Source organism: Salvelinus sp. IW2-2015, linkage group LG36, assembly GCF_002910315.2.
Source record: "Salvelinus sp. IW2-2015 linkage group LG36, ASM291031v2, whole genome shotgun sequence".
Taxonomy (NCBI): Eukaryota; Metazoa; Chordata; class Actinopteri; order Salmoniformes; family Salmonidae; genus Salvelinus; species Salvelinus sp. IW2-2015.
Genome location: NC_036875.1, coordinates 30,856,798 through 30,879,423, shown reverse-complemented (window position 1 = coordinate 30,879,423; position 22,626 = coordinate 30,856,798). Strand labels below are relative to the sequence as shown.

At 42.3% G+C, this 22,626-nt stretch overlaps 1 protein-coding gene across 2 annotated transcripts in view; it reads left to right on the top strand.

Moving 5' to 3' along the window:
• Positions 1–22,626, top strand: part of LOC111959807 (BRCA1-associated RING domain protein 1) — a 28,579-nt gene that overhangs the window by 4,408 nt on the left and 1,545 nt on the right. For both annotated transcript variants that reach the window (XM_023981603.2, XM_070437681.1), the window contains 6 exons: positions 554–634; positions 1,572–1,747; positions 13,884–14,010; positions 14,235–14,367; positions 15,417–15,509; positions 20,960–21,057. In XM_023981603.2, the coding sequence (XP_023837371.1) occupies positions 554–634; positions 1,572–1,747; positions 13,884–14,010; positions 14,235–14,367; positions 15,417–15,509; positions 20,960–21,057 (708 nt within the window). The remainder of the gene's footprint in view (positions 1–553; positions 635–1,571; positions 1,748–13,883; positions 14,011–14,234; positions 14,368–15,416; positions 15,510–20,959; positions 21,058–22,626) is intronic.

The following is a 22,626-nucleotide window of genomic DNA, read 5'->3' as shown; positions in this document are numbered from 1 at the left end:
TAGTGCTATGGGCCATGAGAGAACCACACCGCACAACCAGGTAGATTTAGAAATTCCGATTTAAGCTAGATTCACAACAAGGCACCCAGAGAACCTTAAACTACAAGAGTACATAACCTGGGGGGACTATCTCTTTGATCGTATTACTGTCTGCTTCCCAAATGGCACCCTATACCTATGTAAAAGTACAGCACTATATAGGGCTTAGGTTGCCATTTGGGACACACACTGGTTGTGTGAAGTGCATGTTCTCATGTCTCTAGTAACTGACTCTGTACCTGTGAACCTGATTGATGATCGCTACAGGCCCCATGATGCCTGTGTAGGATTAGATGCTGTGTTTGGAGTACATGTTGACATGTCTCTAACACCTGACCCTAGACATGTGGCCTGATGCATCTTTGTCAACCTCACAGAGTAATTGATTGATAATAGCAGCTGGTCTAAGATGATTTTGGATCAGCCAATGTGTTTGAATGGCATGTTCATATCTTTAACAACTGAACTGAACACTAATCCTGTGGCCTGTCTCCTCTCTCTGTCACCTCTGCAGGGTGATGTGGAGACAGTGAAGGAGCTCCTAGACCAAGGTGCTGACCCCAACCTGAAAGACAATGCTGGATGGACACCGCTGGTGAGTGAAGCCTCGTCTCCTCAGTCTCTCCTTGTCTCGACAGCAAATACATCCAATCATATACATCAGGGGACAGATAGGAATGCAGGGCATGGGTGTCAAACTCATTTTGTCCTGGGGGCTGCATTCGGTCCGGAAGGACTCATTGAAAATTGGTTGTATTTCCTTGCCATCAAAATTTGATTTTGACATTTCTGATGCTCCCTGACTGTCTAGCTTTCATTTCGGTGATTATTAGCGGGCTGGACACAAACTTTATGAACGTTGGTCCATTGTCATTTCTACACAGTTTTAATTTGGTTTTAGTCATTTTAAAGTATATTGTGTTCGTTCCTCCCCAACACTTTGTGTACAAATTTTTACTCAAACCACCCTCGGCTGGATTGGACCCCCTCACACGGGCTTCATGTTTGACACCCCTGATCTACATGTTGGTATAGCATGCAAGTCTTTAACTTTGCCCTGCCGGATAGAAGAGCTGTTATACGTATGCATACAGTATTACAAATCTGTGACTTTTGGCCTTTTTAAAGGGATACTTAGAAATGTAGGCAAATTGCCCAATTATCTACTTTTCCAGAGTCCGATCAACTTGTGGAAACCATTTTTATGTTTCTGTGTTCAATTTGAAGGAAGTTCGAGGTAGTTTTGTGAACCAATGCTAACTAGCGTTAGCATAGTGATGAAGTCTATGGGTATCTTATTGCGCTAGTTAGCAACTTCCTTCAAACTGCACGCAGAGACACAAAAATGGTATCCACGAGTTCCACTGACTCAAAATTCCGAAGTATCCCTTTAACAGCCTCATTGAATATTCAAATGAAATGCACCTTTTTGTAATGTCATCAGTGCTACTATGTATTACATAGTAATAGAAGACCGTATGCAGAGGAAGTTACTGTATAATGTATGTAATAACGGTGCTCCTGTGTTGCAGCACGAGGCATGTAACCTGGGTCACCAGGGTGTAGTGGAGGTGTTGGTGGAGAGGGGAGGCGTGCTGTTGAACACACCAGGCTACAAGAACGATTCTCCTCTACACGACGCTGTCAGGAACGGACATACTGGCATCGCCATGCTACTGCTGCAGCACGGGGCTTCACAGAGCGTCTTGTGAGTATGAATGAATTTATGTATTATTTTTTTAGCCACTCTTGTGGCTCATCCCACATAGCATTATACACATTAATATGGTAGAGCATATTGTGAGTATGGCAGAATGCACACAGTTATCCGCAGTGAAACCCTTAGTCACATATGTGACTGGTTACAGGATCTGAGGCATTTGTCGCCTCAGATGCCATTGCCCCAACTGTAGACCAGGTGTTTTTAGAGCTGCAATCTGTTTTTGTTGCCTTACAAAAATGGTTAGTTTCAAACTTGTACTTAATGTCAGGAAGACTAAATGTATGTTCTCTAAAATAGAGATGGTCTACATATTAATTGATTGATATTCCCAACAATGAGGTTCCCGCCTATAAATATCTGGGCTTTTGGATTGTCGATAAAAAAAAACATACTGGTGAGCTATAGTATGTAGTACTTTAGTTAAAAAACTAAGATTTAAAGTGGACTTCTCTTTTAGAAATAGATCTTGCCTCTCCCTGAACAGCAGGAAGCAGATTGTACAGTCAACTTTCCTGCTAGTTCTAGACTATGGTGACACCATTTATCAGAATGCAGCAGCTAATACTTTTAAACCTTTTGATGCCGTCTGTCATAGCACCCTTCGCTTTACCACAGGTGACTGTTTTAATACGCATCACTGCATCCTGCATCAAAAGGTTGGCTGGTCCTCATTAAAGTCCAGTAGATCACTTCACTATTCTCTTTTTGTTTACTAAGCTCTACTATAAGAGCTTCCGACTTCGTTGTTGAATTATAAAAACATGATTTACCAAACCCATTCACAGGGTTGGTTAACTCTTGATGTTCCTCAGGTCTCCACTGAATTAGGTAATTCCGCTTTTAGTTTTAATGCACCTCACTGCTGGAACAATTTGCAGAACTCCTTACAATTGGATGTTCAGTTGCTGCTTGGGAAGTTTATGGTGTTGATTGAGGACCTAGTTGCTGAGGAATGTAACTGTTTTTCTTAAATTGGATGTTTTGTATTGATTCCTGTTTTGTTTTACATTCTATTGGTTGTTGTATTGCTGAGATCAGGGCACCCTTGGGAATGAGACCCTGGTCTCAATGGGGTTTCCCTGAATAAATACATTTTTGGATGTTATTAATTTAAGATAATAATAATTTCTTTTTGTAGAAGTGCCTTCTTGAACATGGGAACTTTTATGTGCCTTAATTACAAACTTGTGTGTGATCTGTAAATATGAATAAACATTTTAAATTAGTTGAGTTGAGCCAAGGAGAAAGTTGAGCCAAGGAGAAAGCACTGAGCTATACAGGGAGAAGACAGGATCCTTCACTAGACATGATTGGTTGAGATAATGGAGTGGTTGGACATGCCTAGAGATTAGTCCTGATTGGGCTGCATGTCACAGGCTTCTGTCTATACCAAAATGGGCTCTTCCCTGGTCAGTATATAGATCATCTTTGCTACTGCAGATTTATGAAAAGATATAGCTAAGGACAACTGCAAAAGGGTTGCTACAGCTCTCAAACTTTCCTGCCCTGAATTTTGCTGGGTTTAAGTAGAGAGATGACTTTCTGGAGGACATTGCCATACTGACTCACATGCATTTACATGTGTGGGTGAGGCTTAAGAGGGAATGATGTGTAAACAAAGAAGTGTTCTCTAGGAAGTGTGAATCTTTCAAAGGGCATTTTCTCCTACTTGTCTTATACTTGTTATCCCACTTAAATCAACTTTTAAAGCAGCATAACTCTCTCGTGTTTCCTCCAACTACAGTGTACGAGATACCATTTTGAAGCTCTTGAGTCTTTACTTTTTTTTAAATGTAAAAATAAGCAAATCTCATACATTTGACAAGCCTCAACAGAGATCTGAACACATGATTATTTATGATAGTCTTTATTTGGATCCCCATTATCTGACACCATAGCGAGTGAAAACCAAACCTTAGTCACTTATCCATCTTACATAGTCTGGTCTTCCATAGTTGTCTCTAGTTTTCACCATACTCTACGCACTCTGCTTGGCAAAAATTACACTTAATCCTGTGGATAGCAGAAGTGGCCCATATTGTAACCACAGATATAAGATCAATGTATTCAACGTGACAGCACCAGACTGTTGGCATACCAGACTTTTGGCCTCCCTCACCAGTAGGGTTGCACATTTTGGGGAATATTCAGAGGTGGGAATATATGCAAATTAATATTAATACCATTTAAATGTAGATGTTTTTTCCATTAGATATATTTACCATATATGGAGACAGAAACATAAACCTTTTACCTTATCATAAGTAGACATAATTGCGAATGATTAAATCCTTCCAATAGAAAAAAAAAAAATGTAGTTACGAATTGAACTTTAATTAAATGAGTTGACTCTTCACATGGGATGATTTCACTGAACAACAAAAGAAAGGGAATATTGAATGATCCCCAATGATCCATCGCATCTCCTAAAAACGTTTTCAACATGCATCTGTAAAATGATAGTCTAGAAACTAAAGCTTTGGTTGTCTTCCTCTCAGGCTTCCATGTCTTCTCCCTGGACCTCCTCAATGTCTACCTCTTGAACATCAGATTCTGAGACCTCCTCTTCACTGTCACTTTCCAACCTTGTTGAGGATGGCTTGACGTCAGGCTCAAATTTGCCCGGAGGGCCACCAATTTTTCAACCCTTGTATTGGTCAGCCTGTTGTGTGTGCTTTGGTGTGTGTGTTCCCAAACAAGGACCAGTTGCGCTCTGAAGCGGCTGATGTTGGTGGGATTTGGAGGATGATGGAAGCAACAGGGGAAAGAGCCTCAGATCCACAAAGTCGCTTCCACCAGGTGGCTGATGAGATGTGTTGGCACGACTGCCATATTGTATCTCCATCCCAAAACCCTTGCTTCCTTGCTTGGAAGTGTACTTTGCCTGACTGCTAAGAACCTTGCCCTCATCCAGGCCAAGGTGGCGAGATACCGTAGTGATGACACCATAGGCCTTGTTGTTCTCTGCACCATACAGGATGCTCTTGCCAGCATACTTGGAGTCCAACATGTACGCTGTGGCATGTATGGGCTTCAGGCAGAAGTCTTCACGCTTTTTGATGTATTTCAGAACTGCAGTTTCCTCTGCTTGGAGCAACAGTGAAGTGGGCAGGGCAGTACGGAGTCTGAACATCAGACAGGGTGGCATTGTCTCCCTCAATCCGTGCAATGGCTACTGCTATAGGTTTGAGGAGTTTCAGGCTGCTTACCACTCTCTCCCAAAATACATCATCCCGGAGGATCCACTTGATGGGGCTGTCCATTTTGGCAGACTGTGATATGGCCATTTCTTGGAGAGACTCCTTCCCCTCCAGGAGACTGTCAAACATGATGACAACACCACCCCAATGGGTGTTGCTGGGCAGCTCCAATGTGGTGCTCTTATTCTTCTCACTTTGCTTGGTGAGGTGGATTGCTGCTATAACTTGACGACCCTTCACATACCTAACCATTTCCTTGTCTCTCTTGTGGAGTGTATCCATTGTTTTCAGTGCCATGATGTCATTGAGGAGCAGATTCAATGCATGAGCAGCACAGCCAATGGGTGTGATGTGAGGGTGGGACTCCTCGACTTTAGACCAAGCAGCCTTCTTGTCCGCAGCATTGTCTGTCACCAGTGCAAATGCCTTCTGTGGTCCAAGGTCATTGACTGTTTTCAGCTCATCTGCAATGTAGAGACTGGTGTGTCTGTTGTCCCTTGTGTCTGTGCTCTTGTAGAATACTGGTTGAGGGGTGGAGATGATGTAGTTAATTATTCCTTGCCCACGAACATTCGACCATCCATCAGAGATGATTGCAATACAGTCTGCGTTCTCTATGATTTGCTTCACCTTCACTTGAACTCTGTTGAACTCTGCATCCAGCAAATTAGTAGATAAAGCATGTCTTGTTGGAGGGGTGTATGCTGGGTGAAGAACATTCAGAAATCTCTTCTAATACACATTGCCTGTGAGCATCAGAGGTGAACCAGTTGCATACATTCATCAGCATTTCTCTGTCAGAGGTTGCTTGTTGTGAGCGCTGAGGGAACTTTATGCTCTTGTTTTTTGCACATTATTTGCAAATGTACACAGCTTTTCCTTCTACATTAGCTGCAGTGAAATCTTTCCAAACATCAGATGGCATGTTCCTGCTAAGATTAGGGGGGGAAAAGTAAAATAAAACAAATACAATTCCATGAATAGATAAATGGTTAAGCAGTTAGATTAAACAACTCCTTTTTAAGATACATGTTTTAAAATGAAACATGTATGGAAACAGGTGAATTAACACTCATCAGGTTGCAGGCTCAAGCAAGCTAAAACCCACATGGTAGCAAAAACTAACTAGCAGAGATTGTTAAAAGTTCGAAATGATTTAAACATACTTTGTTGTAGGCTACTATTTACTAGTTAACAAAAAAATTCTGTATGTCATATAAAATATATTCACCCCACCCGGTATTGTAATAAAAACTTACCAGAAAGCATGTACTCCTTTTGCTCAGTCCATGTAGTAGTGTGGGCTCCATAGCATTTCATTAGTGTGCAAGTTCTTGAGAATCAGCTGTACATGTGATGGAAGAATGCACTGTGCATGCAGAGGGTTGCAATTCCATTGAATTGGGGATAGTTTAGCCTAAATATGCCGCAATACCCAGAATTGCCTTATGTGTATCCCACAAAAAAAGGTTCACTGTTATAAGCTAACCTTTTTGATGAATTTAAGCAAAATTCTCAAAATTCCAGGGCTTAACTTCCCATGGAAAATGTTCCAGAAAGTTTCTGACCCTTTGCAACTCTACTCACCAGTCACAAATACCATGAGTTCATTTTGCATGATGTGCGGTAGCGGACAGCCGGAGTCACAATTCTAGTTGGACAGCTGGACACTGATTGGTTGTTTGATGGTCAAGTGGTTTGACCTCATGTGGCAGGTTGGCTCAGAATACATCAGCCAAAGGGGTGGGAAGGAGCTGGTGCCTGTGTGTGTGTGAGGACGCTCGCATGTTATTTGATGCTGATAAGGTGGCGGTCGTTAACTGAGCGCTGAAGGAACAATTACCTATATATTCTCCCCTTCTATCTTCTCTCTTTCTCCTTCCATTTCTTTTTTCCCCCTCTCTTTTCTCTCTCACCTTCCCTTCTCTCTTCCCCACTGCTCATCATGTTGATGTGCTGTAGTGGGTGGCGCCCGGGGCCTTGGCGACGGAGGTTAGCAACAGCAGATTTACTCAAGTTTACCCTGCCTGCCTGCTAGTCGTCTGCAAGGCAAAAGAGACAATCTGTCATGATGCCACAAGACAAGTGCAACCCTTCCCTATCACACACTATCAATACATTTAGTCTACACACACACACACACAGGGATGATCACACGCTGCCTCAGTCTTGTATAACTAATCTTTTGGGGACAGACACACAATTCAGTCACACAAAATCCTATTTTCCCTAACCATTGCCCTAACCCTAAAACTAACCCTAAACCTAATTCTACCCTAAATCTGTAGAAATAGAATTTGACCTTGTGGGGACTAACAAAATGTCCCCAGTTGGTCCAATTTTTGTTAATTTACTATTCTTGTGGGGACTTCTGGTCTCCACAAGTATAGTTAAACATGTCCACAACAAGCACAAACACAAAGACACACCCTGGTCCTCTAAGTCTGAAATAATTTGGATTGATTGGTACACAGAGCTGCACTTTTTATCTCAATATCAAATATTTTCTGTGTGACAATTAAGTATCTTACTGTCATAGTTTTCAACAAAAATTTTCAAAAATTTTCAAAAATAGCTTCTTAGCAAAGAGCAATTTCTCAAGCAAGAATTTTGTTAGGACTGTCTGAGTGGGGAGGGGAAAACTAGCTGTTATTGGCAGAGGTTTGGGAACTCTTTCTTATTGGTCTAAATAATTTACCACCTGGTGATGTCACCACTCAACTCAAACCAACTCACAGGCAGAAATGTCAGGCAGTTATTTCAAACTGCTATTACACTAAAATGGTATTATCCTAATACTTCACAATTTCACAGTATTATTCCAACCTCATAGTGTAGACAGGCAGACATGCATACAGTTGAAGTCGGAAGTTTACATACACTTAGGTTGGAGTCATTAAAACTCGTTTTTCAACCACTCCACAAATTTCTTGTTAACAAATTATAGTTTTGGCAAGTCGGTTTGAACATCTACTTTGTGCATGACACAAGTCATTTTTCCAACAATTGTTTACAAACAGATTATTTCACAAATAATTCACTGTATCACAATTCCAGTGGGTCAGAAGTTTACATACACTAGGTTGACTGTGCCTTTAAACAGCTTGGAAAATTGCAGAAAATGATATCATGGCTTTAGAAGCTTCTGATAGGCTAATTGACATCATTTGAGTCAATTGAAGGTGTACCTGTGGATGTATTTCAAGGCCTACCTTCAAACTCAGTGCCTCTGCTTGACATCATGGGGAAATCAGCCAAGACCTCAGAAAAAAATTTGTAGACCTCCACAATTCTGGTTCATCCTTGGGAGCTATATTCAAACGCCTGAAGGTACCATGTTCATCTGTACAAACAATAGTATGCAAGTATAAAAACCATTGGACCACGCAGATGTAATACCGCTCAGGCAGTAGATGTGTTCAGAACAACAGCAAAGAACCTTGTGAAGATGCTGGAGGAAACAGGTACAAAAGTATCTATATCCACAGTAAAACAAATCTTATATCGACATAACCTGAAAGGCCGCTCAGCAAGGAAGAAGCCACTGCTCCAAAACTGCCATTAAAAAAGCCAGACTACGGTTTGCATCTGCACATGGGGACAAAGATTGTGCTTTTTGGAGAAATGTCTTCTCGTCTGATGACACAAAAATAGAACTGTTTGGCCATAATGATCATCGTTATGTTTGGAGGAAGAGTGGGGAGGCTTGGAAGCCGAAGAACACCATCCCAACCGTGAAGCATGGGGGTGGCAGCATCATGTTGTGGGGGTGCTTTGCTGCAGGAGGAACTGGTGTTCTTCACAAAATAGATGGCATCATGAGGCAGGGAAATTATGTGGATATATTGAAGTAGCATCTCAAGACATCAGTCAGGAAGTTAATGCTTGGTTGCAAATGGGTCTTCCAAATGGACAATGACCCCAAGCATACTTCCAAAGTTGTGAGTGGAGTGGCCATCACAAAGCCCTGACCTCAATCCCATAGAAAACTTGTGGGCAGAACTGAAAAAGCATTTGCGAGCAAGGAGGCCTATAAACCTGACTCAGTTACACCAGCTCTGTCAGGAGGAATGGGCCAAAATTCACCCAACTCATTGTGGGACGCTTGTGGAAGTCTACCCGAAATGTTTGCCCCAAGTTAAAAAATATAAAGGCAATGCTACCAAGTACTAATTGAATGTATGTAAACTTCTGACCCACTGGGAATTGGATGAAATAAAAGCTGAAATTAATCATTCTCTACTATTATTCTGACATTTCACATTCTTAAAATGAAGTGGTGATCCTAACTGACGTAAAGCAGGACATTTTTACTAGGATTAAATGTCAGGAGTTGTGAAACTGAGTTTAAATGTATTTGGCTAAGGTGTATGTAAACTTCTGACTTCATGCATACATACATACATGCAGTGGCAAGAAAAAGTATTTGAACCCTTTGGAAATATTTCTGCATAAATTGGTCATCAAATTTGATCTGATCTTCATCTAGGTCACTACAATAGACAAACACATTCTGCTTAAACTAATAAAACACAAACAATTATATGTTTTCATGTCTTTATTGAACACACCTTGTAAACATTCACAGTGCAGGGTGGGAAAAGTATGTAAGTCCTTGGATTTAATAACTGGTTGACCCTCCTTTTGGCAACAATAACCTCAACCAAATGTTTTCTGTAGTTGCGAATCAGACCTGCACAACGGTCAGGAGGAGTTTTGTACCATTCCTCTTTACAAAACTGTTTCAGTTCAGCAATATTCTCTTGATGTCTGGTGTGAACTGCTCTCTTGAGGTCATGCCGCAGCATCTCAATCGGGTTGAGGTCAGGACTCTGACTGGGCCACTCCAGAAGGCGTATTTTCTTCTGTGTTTTGGGTCATTGACCTTCAATTGGTGGACAGATAGCCTAACATTCTCCTGCAAAATGTCTTGATAAACTTGGGAAATCATTCTTCTGTTTACGATAGCAAGCTGTCCAGGCCCTGAGGCAGCAAAGCAGCCCCAATGATGCTCCCTCCACCATACTTTACAGTTGGGATGAGGTTTTGATGTTTGTGTGCTTTGCCTTTTTTTTCTCCACACATAGTGTTGTGTGTTCCTTCCAAACAACTCAACTGTAGTTTCATCTGTCCACAGAATATTTTGCTAGTAGCGCTGTGTACGCACTGTACGTACGTACATACATACATACATAAACTCAGCAAAAAAAAAGAATCGTCCTCTCACTGTCAACTGCTTTTATTTTTAGCAAACTTAACATTTGTATGAACATAACAAGATTCAACAACTGAGACATAAACTGAATAAGTTCCACAGACATGTGACTAACAGAAATTTTATAATTTGTTCCTGAACAAAGGGGGGGGGTCAAAATCAAAAGTAACAGTTGGTATCTGGTGTGGCCACCAGCTGCATTAAGTACTGCGGTGCATCTCCTCCTCATGGACTGCACCAAATTTGCCAGTTCTTGCAGTGAGATGTTACCCCACTCTTCCACCAAGGCACCTGCAAGTTCCCGGACATTTCTGGGGGGAATGGCCCTAGCCCTCAACCTCCGATCCAACAGGTCCCAGACGTGCTCAGTGTGATTGAGATCCGGGCTCTTTGCTGGCCATGGCAGAACACTGACATTCCTGTCTTGCAGGAAATCACGCACAGATTGAGCAGTATGGCTGTTGGCATTGTCATGCTGGAGGGTCTTGTCAGGATGAGCCTTGTCAGTCTTGTCAGGATGAGGAGGATGTCTTCCCTGTAACGCACAGAGTTGAGATTGTCTGCAATGACAACAAGCTCAGTCCGATGATGCTGTGACACCACCCCAGACCATGACGGACCCTCCACCTCCAAATCGATCCCTCTCCAGAATACAGGCTTCGGTGTAACGCTCATTCCTTCAACGAAAACCGCGACTCGTCAGTGAAGAGAACTTTTTGCCAGTACTGTCTGGTCCAGTGACGGTGAGTTTGTGCCCATAGACGTTGTTGCCTGTGTAATAGCCTTTCTCAGCCTATTGCGGACAGTCTGAGCACTGGTGGAGGGATTTTGCGTTCCTGGTGTAACTCTGGCAATTGTTGTTGCCATCTTGTACCTGTCCCGCAGGTGTGATGTTCGGATGTACCGATCCTGTGCAGGTGTTGTTACACGTGGTCTGCCACTGCGAGAACAATCAGCTGTCCGTCCTTTCTCCCTGCGTCTCACAGTACGGACATTGCAATTTATTGCCCTGGCCACATCTGCAGTCCTCATGCCTCCTTGCAGCATCCCTAAGGCACGTTCACGCAGATGAGCAGGGACGCTGGGCATCTTTCTTTTGGTGTTTTTCAGAATCAGTAGAAAGGCCTCTTTAGTGTCCTAAGTTTTCATCACTGTGACCTTAATTGGGAAACAGTGTTTAAAATCTTTGCAATGAAGATCTGTGAAGTTATTCCGATTTTTATGAATTATCTTTGAAAGACCGGCTCCTGAAAAAGGGACGTTTTATTTTTTTGATGAGTTTACATGCATACATTACCAGTGAAACGTTTGGGGACACCTACTCATTCAAGGAGTGATGGAATAATAATCACTATGGAATAATAGTGAAGACATCAAAATCATGAAATAACACATACGGAATCATATAGTAACCAAATAAGTGTTAAACAGATATATTTCATATTTGAGATTCTTTAATGTAGCCGCTCTTTGACTTGATGACAGCTTTGCACACTTTTGGCATTCTCTCAACCAGCTTCATGAGGAATGATTTAACAACAGTCTTGAAGGAGTTCTCCCATATGCTGAGCACTTGTTGGCTGCTTTTCCTTCACTCTGCGGTCCAACTCCTCCCAAACCATCTCAATTGGGTTGAGGCCAGGTCATTTGATGCAGCACTCCCTCACTCTCCTTGGTCAAATAGCCCTAACACTGTCTGGAGGTTTGTGCTGGGTCATTGTCCCGTTGAAAAATAAAAATGATACTCCCACTAAGCACAAACCAGATGGGATGGTATATTGCTGCAGAATGTTGTGGTTGCCATGCTGGTTAAGTGTGCCTTGAATTCTAAATGGATCACTGACAGTTTCACCCGCAAAGCACCATCACACTACCTCCATGCTTCATGGTGGGAACCACACATGCAGAGATCATCCGTTCACCAACTCTGCTTCTCACAAAGACGTGGCGGTTGGATCCAAAAATCTCAAATTTGGACTCATCAGACCAAAGGACAGATTAAACAGATCGCTCGATACATTCAGCTTGTCAATTCTTCTTACAAAAACAAGTAGTGATGAAGTCAATCTCTCTTCTACTTTGAGCCATGAGAGATTGACATGCATATCATTGTTAGCTTCCTGTATAATTTTAATGGCCAGCCGTGCTGCCCTATTCTGAGCCAATTATAATTTTCCTAAATCCCTCTTTTTGGCACCTTACAACATGACTGATCAGTAGTCCAGGTGCGTCAACTAGGGCCTGTATGACCTGCCTTGTTGATAGCGTTAAGAAGGCAGAGAAGCGGTTTATTATGGAAAAACTTCTCCCAATCTTAGCTAATGTTGTATCAATATGTTTTGACCATGACAGTTTACAATCCAGGGATACTCCAAGAAGTTTAGTCACCTCAACTTGCTCAATTTCCACATTATTCATTACAAGATTTAGTTGAGGTTTAGGGTTTAGTGAATGGTTTGTCCCAAATACAATGCTTTTAGTTTTTGATTGCACTCTGGCTTTAACTTGCAAGCCCTACCCAACAGGGCAGTATTCAATATAAAAAGGTATAGCATAAACTAAAACAAATTGAAAACATGAGAGATGGATATTTTTTGTGCAAAAAAAATTACGATTAACAACAAAAGAGTGTGTGTGTGTGTGTGTGCACGCTCACTTACCGGAGATGGAGGCACGTCTTGTCTGTCAATGCAGATGACGTGTCTTTCCCGGCACTCCCAGACACAAGGTATTTTTGGGCATTCACAGCTGATCGCCCAGCTGCACTGAGAACTGCACAGAGCCATGCGTCGGGTGTTTCTGGTTCCTCTTCTGTCTGTCACCGTCTTGGCTTGGATCCTCACACATCATATATGTATCTGGATCAATAAAAGATGATCTCAATGGGGTATTTACTTACAGATATAACAACTGACAAAACATCTGGCCTATTCATTTATAGCAAGGTTTGTCTTATGTAGATGGAGGAAGTTTGAGAATAAATGTATTTTTTTATTTCAATTTTTTTTGACAAAACACTGCAACTACTGTACTCTGCATCCAGATCGGAATTGATAAATTAATGGATTTTTCCTTATTAGTATGAAAGGCTTGGTTTCAGTGGTTACCCGCACCCCTTAGATACACACACTACACCACCTACCCAAAGCAATTTTCTATGCTTTTCTCATCCTTTCACTGGGAATGTGTGTGTGTGTGTTTTTGTACATGTGCGCGTCTGCAGTATTTGTGTGTCTATCTGTGTGGGGGTAGATGCGCGGGGGGGGGGTTATGAATCCAATTGAAATATTTTATGGACCAGTGGACCTATTAATTGTCCCCCAGGTGTTATCTTTGCTGACGCCTAATCTTTATGCACCAACCTGTTCTGCTTCTCCTCCCTCTTCTCCTTTTTCTCATCCCTTCTTCCCCTCCTCCAGGAACGTGCTGTTTCACTTTGTCTTCTGTGTCTCAGTGTCTCGCGCTGCATTGCTGTTCACTGGATCCTCATAGCCCTATGTCAATCCATGCACTAATATATTGTATCATATTGTCACCAATGAGTGAGTTTGTTACCATCCATGTCTGTATAACCATAATCTTGGCACCCAGAATGATGCATTGCTGGCCGGCTGCTAGATGGTACTAGTCTGTGTATCCGGATTCCCAGACAGTTTTGACATGGTTCAGGTTTGTGACAGAGACAGTCTGTATCTCTGTCTAACAGGAATATGTTTGGCCTTCGCCCTGTGGACTATGCCGTGAGCCCAGAGATGCAGTCAATCCTTCTGGCAGCCTCTGAAGGACCCCACCCAGTCAACTCACCTCTCAGTCCTCCACCCAGCCTCAATAAGGTATGCCCATCAGCACATCATTATTCTCACACAAAAGCAATGTTACATCAACCATTACCTTCTAGCTCTGCGTTAACTTTTCACAAATTATACGACTATGAAAAGAGCAGGAAGTTGTTTTATTTTATACCTTTTTTATTTATTATATACAGTAAGTTGCAAGAGTGAAGCAACATAAAATGTGTAATTTAAAACCCATGGTGTGTGTCTATGTTGTGTTACAGGCCAGTGAAGTTGTGAGATGGGAGGAACAGGTAGTTGTACTGGGCAGTAAACTGTCCCAGTCCCAACAGACCCAGCTGGCCAAACTGAGACATCTCCTGGGAGGAAAGAGAGCAGATGCCTTCTCTTGCTCTGGTAACTTACCTGTCCACTATACCTGTACCCATCTACCTGTACACTGCCACCTACTACAACACATTTGATACTAGCCTGCTCCCAGATCTGTTAGTTCTGTCGTGCCAAATACTATGGCAAACATTTGTTTGGCATGTCCACGACCAAATAGGAGTTGGCAATGCAGCACAAAGAGATTTGGGTCCAGACACATTTTGGGACTTAATTCCTGGTTACTCCCAACCACTCTAGGTTTGATTAAGAAACAGAAGGCTCACATTTCTAGTATTGTGAAAGGGTTGCAACATCACTTATTACATACAAGTAGCTACCTTTTTGGAGCTTTGCAAATCTTAGTGATACAGAATAACAGGGAAGGCAGTTTCTTTGGTAATGGCAGTTGGGACAGAGGACAGGGCTGGAAAGTAATTTCTCATAAGCTGTTTGTGATTTCTGTTGTGATGAACGTTAGACTACAGTATTCCAATGAACAGAAAATGGAAGTGTTTGTCTGTCTACAGGGCTTTGGGTAGTAAAGACTTCAGTGTCTCCTATTATTTAAAGTGAAAGCAGAGCAAAGCTCCACAGCATGTAAACCACAGAGTTTAGCCCCGAGATACAATTAAGGTCATTTTGCAGCCTGTCAGCCACAGAGCCTTGTTGACTGCAGAGGCAAAAAGAATGTCTAAAAAAGTCTTATTGTCTAAGCCTGGTGTGAATGAGGCTGATTCTACCCATGCCTGTGTTGCAATCACTCACAACAAAGACATTGCCATTATTTTATTCAAATAATGTTTTGGAGAAGGCTATTCTATTGAAATTGTATTCAACTGTCTATTTATTTAGTAGGCCTAAATTTATATTACATTTTCATAACTAGGCCTAATTATCAGATTGTAACTGTTATAAACAGATACGAAACCAATTGATTGCACTGGCATGCACTTGATGTGTACTAACCCAACCCATGCAATGGCAGACATTAGTTGATATGTGCTGTATCCATCACTACCCATGCACTAAAACACATCTTTGGATGACATCCAGTTTTTCTTCTCCCATTCCTCTAGTCACCCATGTGGTGGTACCAGACGGGCCGATGCCCACCACACTGTCCACTCTCCTGGGCCTCCTGAATGGCTGCTGGGTCCTCAACTTTAGCTGTAAGAAACTTTCACCTCTGCCTCCTAGGCCTACAGTAGCCTGTCCTACAACTCTGCCTCTTACCATATCTTCAGCCTCTATGAACTTATGTCTAAGTATCTTATTATTCTTATACAGGATGCGTCCTAAATGGCACCTTTTTCCCTCATACATTAACTGTGGCCTTTGACCTTGGTTCTGTACTGCTTCTTTCAAATGTGTGTCTATGTATGGTTAATGTATTCTAATGAGAAATATAATTATACTGTAAAACTGTCCATATATTGTGTTATATACTGTACATGGATACATTGGGCATTAATAGTATATAATTTCAAACCCTTACATTTTTACATGATCGATGATGTCAGGCATTCAGAGTTATCCGCTACCCTCTGTTTCAAGCTTTAAAGCAGTATGGATTCATACTCCATAACAATCTAGATGGAGAAATATGCCTACTTTTTATTCATCTTCCCTTGCATTATCTCCTGTTTCCTTGGTTTTGGAAGAAATGTGTTTGCTTTTGTGCTTTGTCTTTTATCATCTTCTTTATTCTATGCAATGCAGTGTCCTGAGAGGCATGAAGGGTTTGTTCAACAGGATATTGTAGATATTAAATATACGTGTCGGGCATACAGGCAAATACAGTGGATTGAAATAGGGGGGTTTGAGAATTGTCAGCGGACCTAGACGTCAAAATTGGTAGAAATCAAAGAAAGAAACTCTCTTCTCTTGTGTTTGTTTCCTACAGAGGTGAATTTATAAGTCGAAACTTTACAATTTCCATGCAGTTATTTTTTTGCCGTTTATTCCTAGCGGCAACAATAAAATATACTAGATATTCACAGGCAGTCTACCTCAAAAAGGAAAAAGGTGACTGTCATCAAGGTGTCTGATGCCTTGGTGTGTGTGTCTGTCTGTTTAGGATTGAGAACATTTTTATTATTCCCAACACCTCTCTCTCCTCCACGGAGGATGAACACTTGACACAGCCTGTCTACCCTCAACAACAAGTGTGCCACACTCCATCCCTCTGTCCATGAACCCCAGTCTCTGGTGGTGGGGCTAACTAGCTGGCCCTATCGTCCGAAGCAGAGCGGAGTGGGAGCCTGGATTAACCCCGGTATCTCTTTCCCCCCCGCCAAGGCCTCGCAGGGTCTCTCGAAATGAAAGCTGCAATTAAGGGGGATTAGTAAATGTAATTATGCTTGATGACTGCTATGGACACTGTTTGTGTGTGTCAGACAGTGTTGTGTGACTGTGTAGTGTGTGTATGTGGTCACATGGGAACTGCCCTCATGAGAAAATACATTGTAGCCGCCACTGCCGCGGTTAGGCAGTGATCAAGATGGCACTGTTGTATTGATAGCATATATCATCATGCCAAGCACAGTGGCACCATGAGACATTCAAATGGCAACACTTGGTTACCTTGCAGATTGTCATTAAGCTTTAGGCCATGTTATTTGCATGTAGTAACTAATGTCCATAAATTACCTCAACTAACAGACGTGTAATGCAACCCTCCATCCCCTTGAAAGCCTTCTTATTTTACTGTTGTCTGAAATTGTATTTTATTTCCTATATAGTGTGATATGTAGGGGATAGAGTGCCATTTCAGATGCAGCCAATGTTCATAAATGACCGCAAACAATGGAAAAGTTTAAAGCAACCCTCACTCCCCTCCCCTTGAAATGCTTCTTATTTTAGCCATGACTGCTGTTCATCTGTCATCCAAACCTCTCTCGGCATGAAGAGGTCTCCCAGTGCTGAGCAACACAACCCAAATATTGTTTTTGTTTTTACAATCGATAATGTAATAATGGAGCATTTACCTAGTCCCAGACAGTACTATTAAAGTTGTCTGGTACCGTTGGAGAAAACCTTCCTCTTTTCTGTGGCACCACAGGGAGGGGGAAAACATGTCTGCTTCCCAAATGGCACCCTCTAACCTACTGTATATAGTGCAGTATTTTTGCCCAGGATCCTACAGTCAAAATAAGTGCACTATGTAGGGAATAGGGTGCCATTTGGGATCAATCCTAGGGCCTTTTCATCTCCCTCTATGCAACTTCTCCTCTCCCGTTTTTGAAAAAGAATTGTGACATTATATTAAGAAATGAAAGGGGGCGCTAGATTAGAGTGAAGAGAAGAGAGGATTAAGGTGGATGTGTGTATTGAACTCCTGCCACTGGGGGCCATATGTAGTCAGTGGTTAGAAGCACTACTACTAGGCCAGATCCTGGTACTCAATTTATTCAAGTGCTATGTGGGGAAAATCACTGCTTTTTGTAAACGGTTCATTTCTTACACGTGGAGAGAAGGAGATACTACGCTAAAGCTTGCCGTATTTCAATCTGTGTTGCATCATTCGCCTATAGGGCAAGTGTGTTGAGGGCATTCTACTCTTCATCACACTTTCATTTCTCAAACGGTTTCTTCAAATCAAATTTTGTTGGTCACATACATGTGTTTAGCAGATGTTATTGTGGGTGTAGCGAAATGCTTGTGCTTCTAGTTCCGACAGTGCAGCAATGTCTAACAAGTAATATCTAATAATTTCGCAACATACCCAATACACACAAATCTATGTAAAGGAATGGAATGAAGAATATATAAATGGATGAGCAATGTCAGAGCGGCATAGACTAAGATACAGTAGAATAGTGTAGAATACAGTATAGACATATGAGATAAGTAATGCAAGTAAAGTGACACTTTATTATAGTGGCCAATTATTTCAAGTCTATATAGGCTGTGCTAGTAATGGCTATTTAACAGTCCGATGGCCTTGAGATTGAAGCTGTTTTTCAGTCTCTTGTTCCCAGCTTTGATGCACCTGTACTGACCACGCCTTCTGGATGGTAGTGGGGTGAACAGGCAGTGGCCCGGTTGGTTGTTGTCCTTGATGATCTTTTTGGCATTCCTATTACATCGGGTGCTGTAGGTATCCTGGAGGGTAGGTATTTTGCCCCCGTTGATGTATTGTGCAGACCGCACCACCCTCTGAAGAGCCCTGCGGTTGTGGGCGATGCAGTTGCCGTACCAGGCAGTGATACAGCCCGACAGGATGCTCTCAATTGTGCATCTGTAAAAGTTTGTGAGGGTTTTAGGTAACAAGCCAAATTTCTTCAGCCTCCTGAGGTTGAAGAGGTGCTGTTGCGCCGCCTTCTCCACACTGTCTGTGTGGGTGGACCATTTCAGTTTATCTGTGATGTGTATGCCGAGGAACTTAACTTTCCACTTTCTCCACTGCTGTCCCGTCGATGTGGATAGGGGGGTGCTCCCTCTGCTGTTTCCACGATCATCTCCTTTGTTTTGTTGACGTTAAGTGAGGGGTTGTTTTCCTAACACCACACTCCCAGAGCCCTCACCTCCTCCCTGTAGACTGTCTCGTCATTGTTGGTAATCAAGCCTACTACTGTTGTGTCTTCTGCAAACTTGATGATTGAGTTGGAGGCGTGCTTGGCCACGCAGTCAGGGGTGAACAGGGAGTACAGGAGGGGGCTGAGCACACACCCTTGTGGGGCCCCAGTGTCAAGGATCACCTAACTAGTGTTGTTTCCCACCTTCACCTGGGGGCGGCCCGCACAGGGCGGGCTTCAGACCCAGGGCCTCAAGCTTAATGATAGCTTGGCGGGTACTATGGTGTTGAATGCTGAACTATAGTCAATGAACAGCATTCTTACATATGTGTCCAGATGGGATAGGGCCGTGTGCAGTGAGATGGCGATTGCATCGTCTGTGGATCTATTGGGGCGGTAAGCTAACTGAAGTGGGTCTAGGGTGGCAGGTAAGGTGGAGGTGATATGATCCTTGACTAGTCTCTCAAAGCACTTCATGATGACAGAAGTGAGTGCAATGGGGCGATAATCATTCAGTTCAGTTACCTTTGCTTTCTTGGGTACAGGAACAATGGTGGCCATCTTGAAATATGTGAGGACAGCAGACTGGGATAGGGATTGATTGAATATGTCCGTAAACACACCAGCCAGCTGGTCTGCACATGCTCTGAGGACGTGGCTAGGGATGCCGTCTGGGCCGGCAGCCTTGCGAGGGTTAACACGTTTGAAATGTCTTACATTGGCCACGGAGAAGGATGCCCCCTGTCCTTGATAGCGGGCCGCGTCAGGGGCACTGTGTTATCCTCAAAGCGGGCAAAGAACATGTTCCCTTGGTTTTCCTTTTGTAGTCCGTGATTGTCTGTAGTCTGTGCCACATACGTCTCATGTCTGAACCGTTGAATTGCAACTCCACTTTGTCTCTATACTGACGTTTTGCCTGTTTGATTGCCTTGCGGAGGGAATGACTACTCTTTGTTCTGCCATGTTCCCAGTCACCTTGCCATGGTTAAATGTGGGTACATAGGACATTTTCATGGTTATATACTCTAGCTATGATCTGTAAGTGTGTGGTAGGGATTTAGCAAATGGAAATCAGTTTTCCATTAAAACGATAAGGATTTCATAAAATTCCATATGAATTCACAATGCAGCTGTGCTACTGCCAGCAACAGTTTGGGTCTCAGTGTGTCCCTTTCAGATGGTTAAGCATTGCACCTATACTACCATTACTTTACCTCAATTCCACCTCGCTAAGTTTGCATTTCCTTCTGAAAGTATTGCCATACAGGACTTTGCTGCTTTCACTTGCCTTTCTCTGCCATTTTTCCAACTCTTAACGACGATGATGTAGTGGTGTAGCGTCTACTCCAAAATAATTGATTCCTTGACTCCTTGCACGTCGACTCCCATTTCTGAGTGAGTGCTGGACTGGAGGAGTGATTAGTTGTCGTACCTTCGAGAACACAAAAACTCACATTTTTCATAGCTAGCAAGGGACAGAGCGAGAGGGGAGGGGCACAGTATAGGCAGGTCGGCCACCTGGCAGATAGTCCGAATGGTGCACTATGATTATCTATCTGCAATCATTGGCTTGCAATGTCTCGCAACTTCAGTAAAGCAGGGGCCATCATCAATGAATAGGCTAGATTATTGAGATGAGCGAGATTCAACACTTGCCTCACATTATTGGCACAGGTTCGCTTCACGCTGTCTACAGCGTGGTAGCCAGGGCACCAGAGCCGGGCGCTTCAGAGCTCTTTAGTTTTTGCGGAAATTGACCCACTTCTGTTTACTTTCTGTGTCTACTTCATATAACAAAGTCTACATTCAAATGACACATTTATTTTTCTAATTAGGCTATAACACAAATATTTTGTGATAACTGCACAGATGAAAAAAATTGATTTAAAACGTTTTTGAGTTGAGGATTTCTCTTAACTTGAAGGATCCCATTTTTGTTTTTATATGTTCACAACCCTAGTGTGTGGTACTAACAGCCAATTTCGTGGGTTAATTTGACCGCAGGGATCTCATCTAGCTATAAAATAGGTTTTCAAGTTCTCTCCACTCATCTAAGCTACTGCTGTCCCCTTGTCCCTGTCTCTTTCTCTCTCCTCACACAGGGGTAGAGGCGTGCCTGCAGGCAGATAGCTGGATCGCCGAGAGTGACCATGAAGCAGGAGCAGGACCGCAACGCAGCCGCATTAACAGACACAGCCTGGTAGGTAACACACACACACCCCTGCAAACAAGAAACAAAACAAAGTGGAGGCAATGTACCGGCTTACTCTAAAACTCTGGAGAGTACCAGTTTACAGCAGGAAACAATTGAGTGCATTGATGCATTCAGTGGAAGGGCCTTCTGGCACCTGAATACACAGCCACTAAACTGAAGAGTTTTGGATTTAAAAAAAAGCTACAATGATGGAGTATGGCTCTTGGGTTGGAAAGCAACGTCATTACAATGCAACCCCAATGGAATAGAATGCAATGGAATGGAATAGAGGAGTACAATGCAATAGGGCTGGGTGATCTATCAAATTAATTCAAATGCATGTTTTTGCGTGATATTCCAAATGTCAGAATCGCAGAATCGTTTTTATGAGCATTTATGTCCGCTTGTTCTCATGTGTTTTTCGTCTTGTCTCATTCGCTCCTTCTGAGATGCTCCTGTCTCCGCCCTAACAATGGGAGTCGTTGTCCCAAAGGCAGGTAGGCAGGCGACAAGCTAAGGTTCAAAATAAGCGCATAGAAAGGCATTGGGCTGATTTTGGACAGATTTTGGCGGGAGTTAAACCTCTCGCTTCGCCACTTTCTCCCACACCCCTCCCCCTACCACTCACAACAACAAAGATGAGAGATCACTTCTTCCTCTCTGATAAATGGTTTCAACAGCGATTTGCATTTTGATGTTTGGTCCAACAGAATTGGTCATATGGACACCGAAACACATGGAGACATTATTTTACTGTGACACTGAAGTTAACCGTTCGAACCATACCCTGTTTATGTTTGATCTTTTTGAGCAGAGCAGACACTACTAAAACGGATGTACCAATGAACATTCATTCCGGAAAATGTAGGCTCAGTTTGTTGCGCGCATTACGGTACCACGTATCGCTAACAGCATTTTAGTCAAATATATAGATTGTTATACTAGCTGTTTAGTCTCTGTTTTTATAAATGTGCATTAAGCGTAAAACAACTCCTCATTCTGAGAAATAAGGTAGGCTGCTTGATTTCAACATCTGGCTAGCATGTTGTTCAAACAGGTGGAGACGGACAGAAAGCTGTGTTCATAACAATTCAACTGTTCTGCCTTGTTAGCTGAATTCAGAGTTTATGAAATTATGCCAAGTTGGCTAAACTTGAAATATAAATATTAGCTGGCTACTCACTAGCACGTGGGCTTGTGCTTGAGAAATGTTTGAGACCAGTTTTAATTTTCTATAATGCCTGCTACATTATTAGTGAATGTGCATTAAGAATGGTTCTGGTGATAAATTTGTAACAAAAATTACATTTCTAAAGACAGACCTGAAATCCAGATCAGTGATTATTGCAAAAAAAAAACAGGTACAACTATTTTGATGAAATCATTAGTGGGTCTTATGGTTGTGGAAGGTATGTATTCAGCCTCGGTATCATTACACAAGCTTTGAAATCAAGAGATTATTGCTGACTGTTTTTTTAAATGTAGTGTGTTTGACCTTTTAATTGTGCAACAAAGCTTATTTAGAGAATATAAAATAAATAGAGATCTATATCATAAATCGCCCATAAGTTTGAA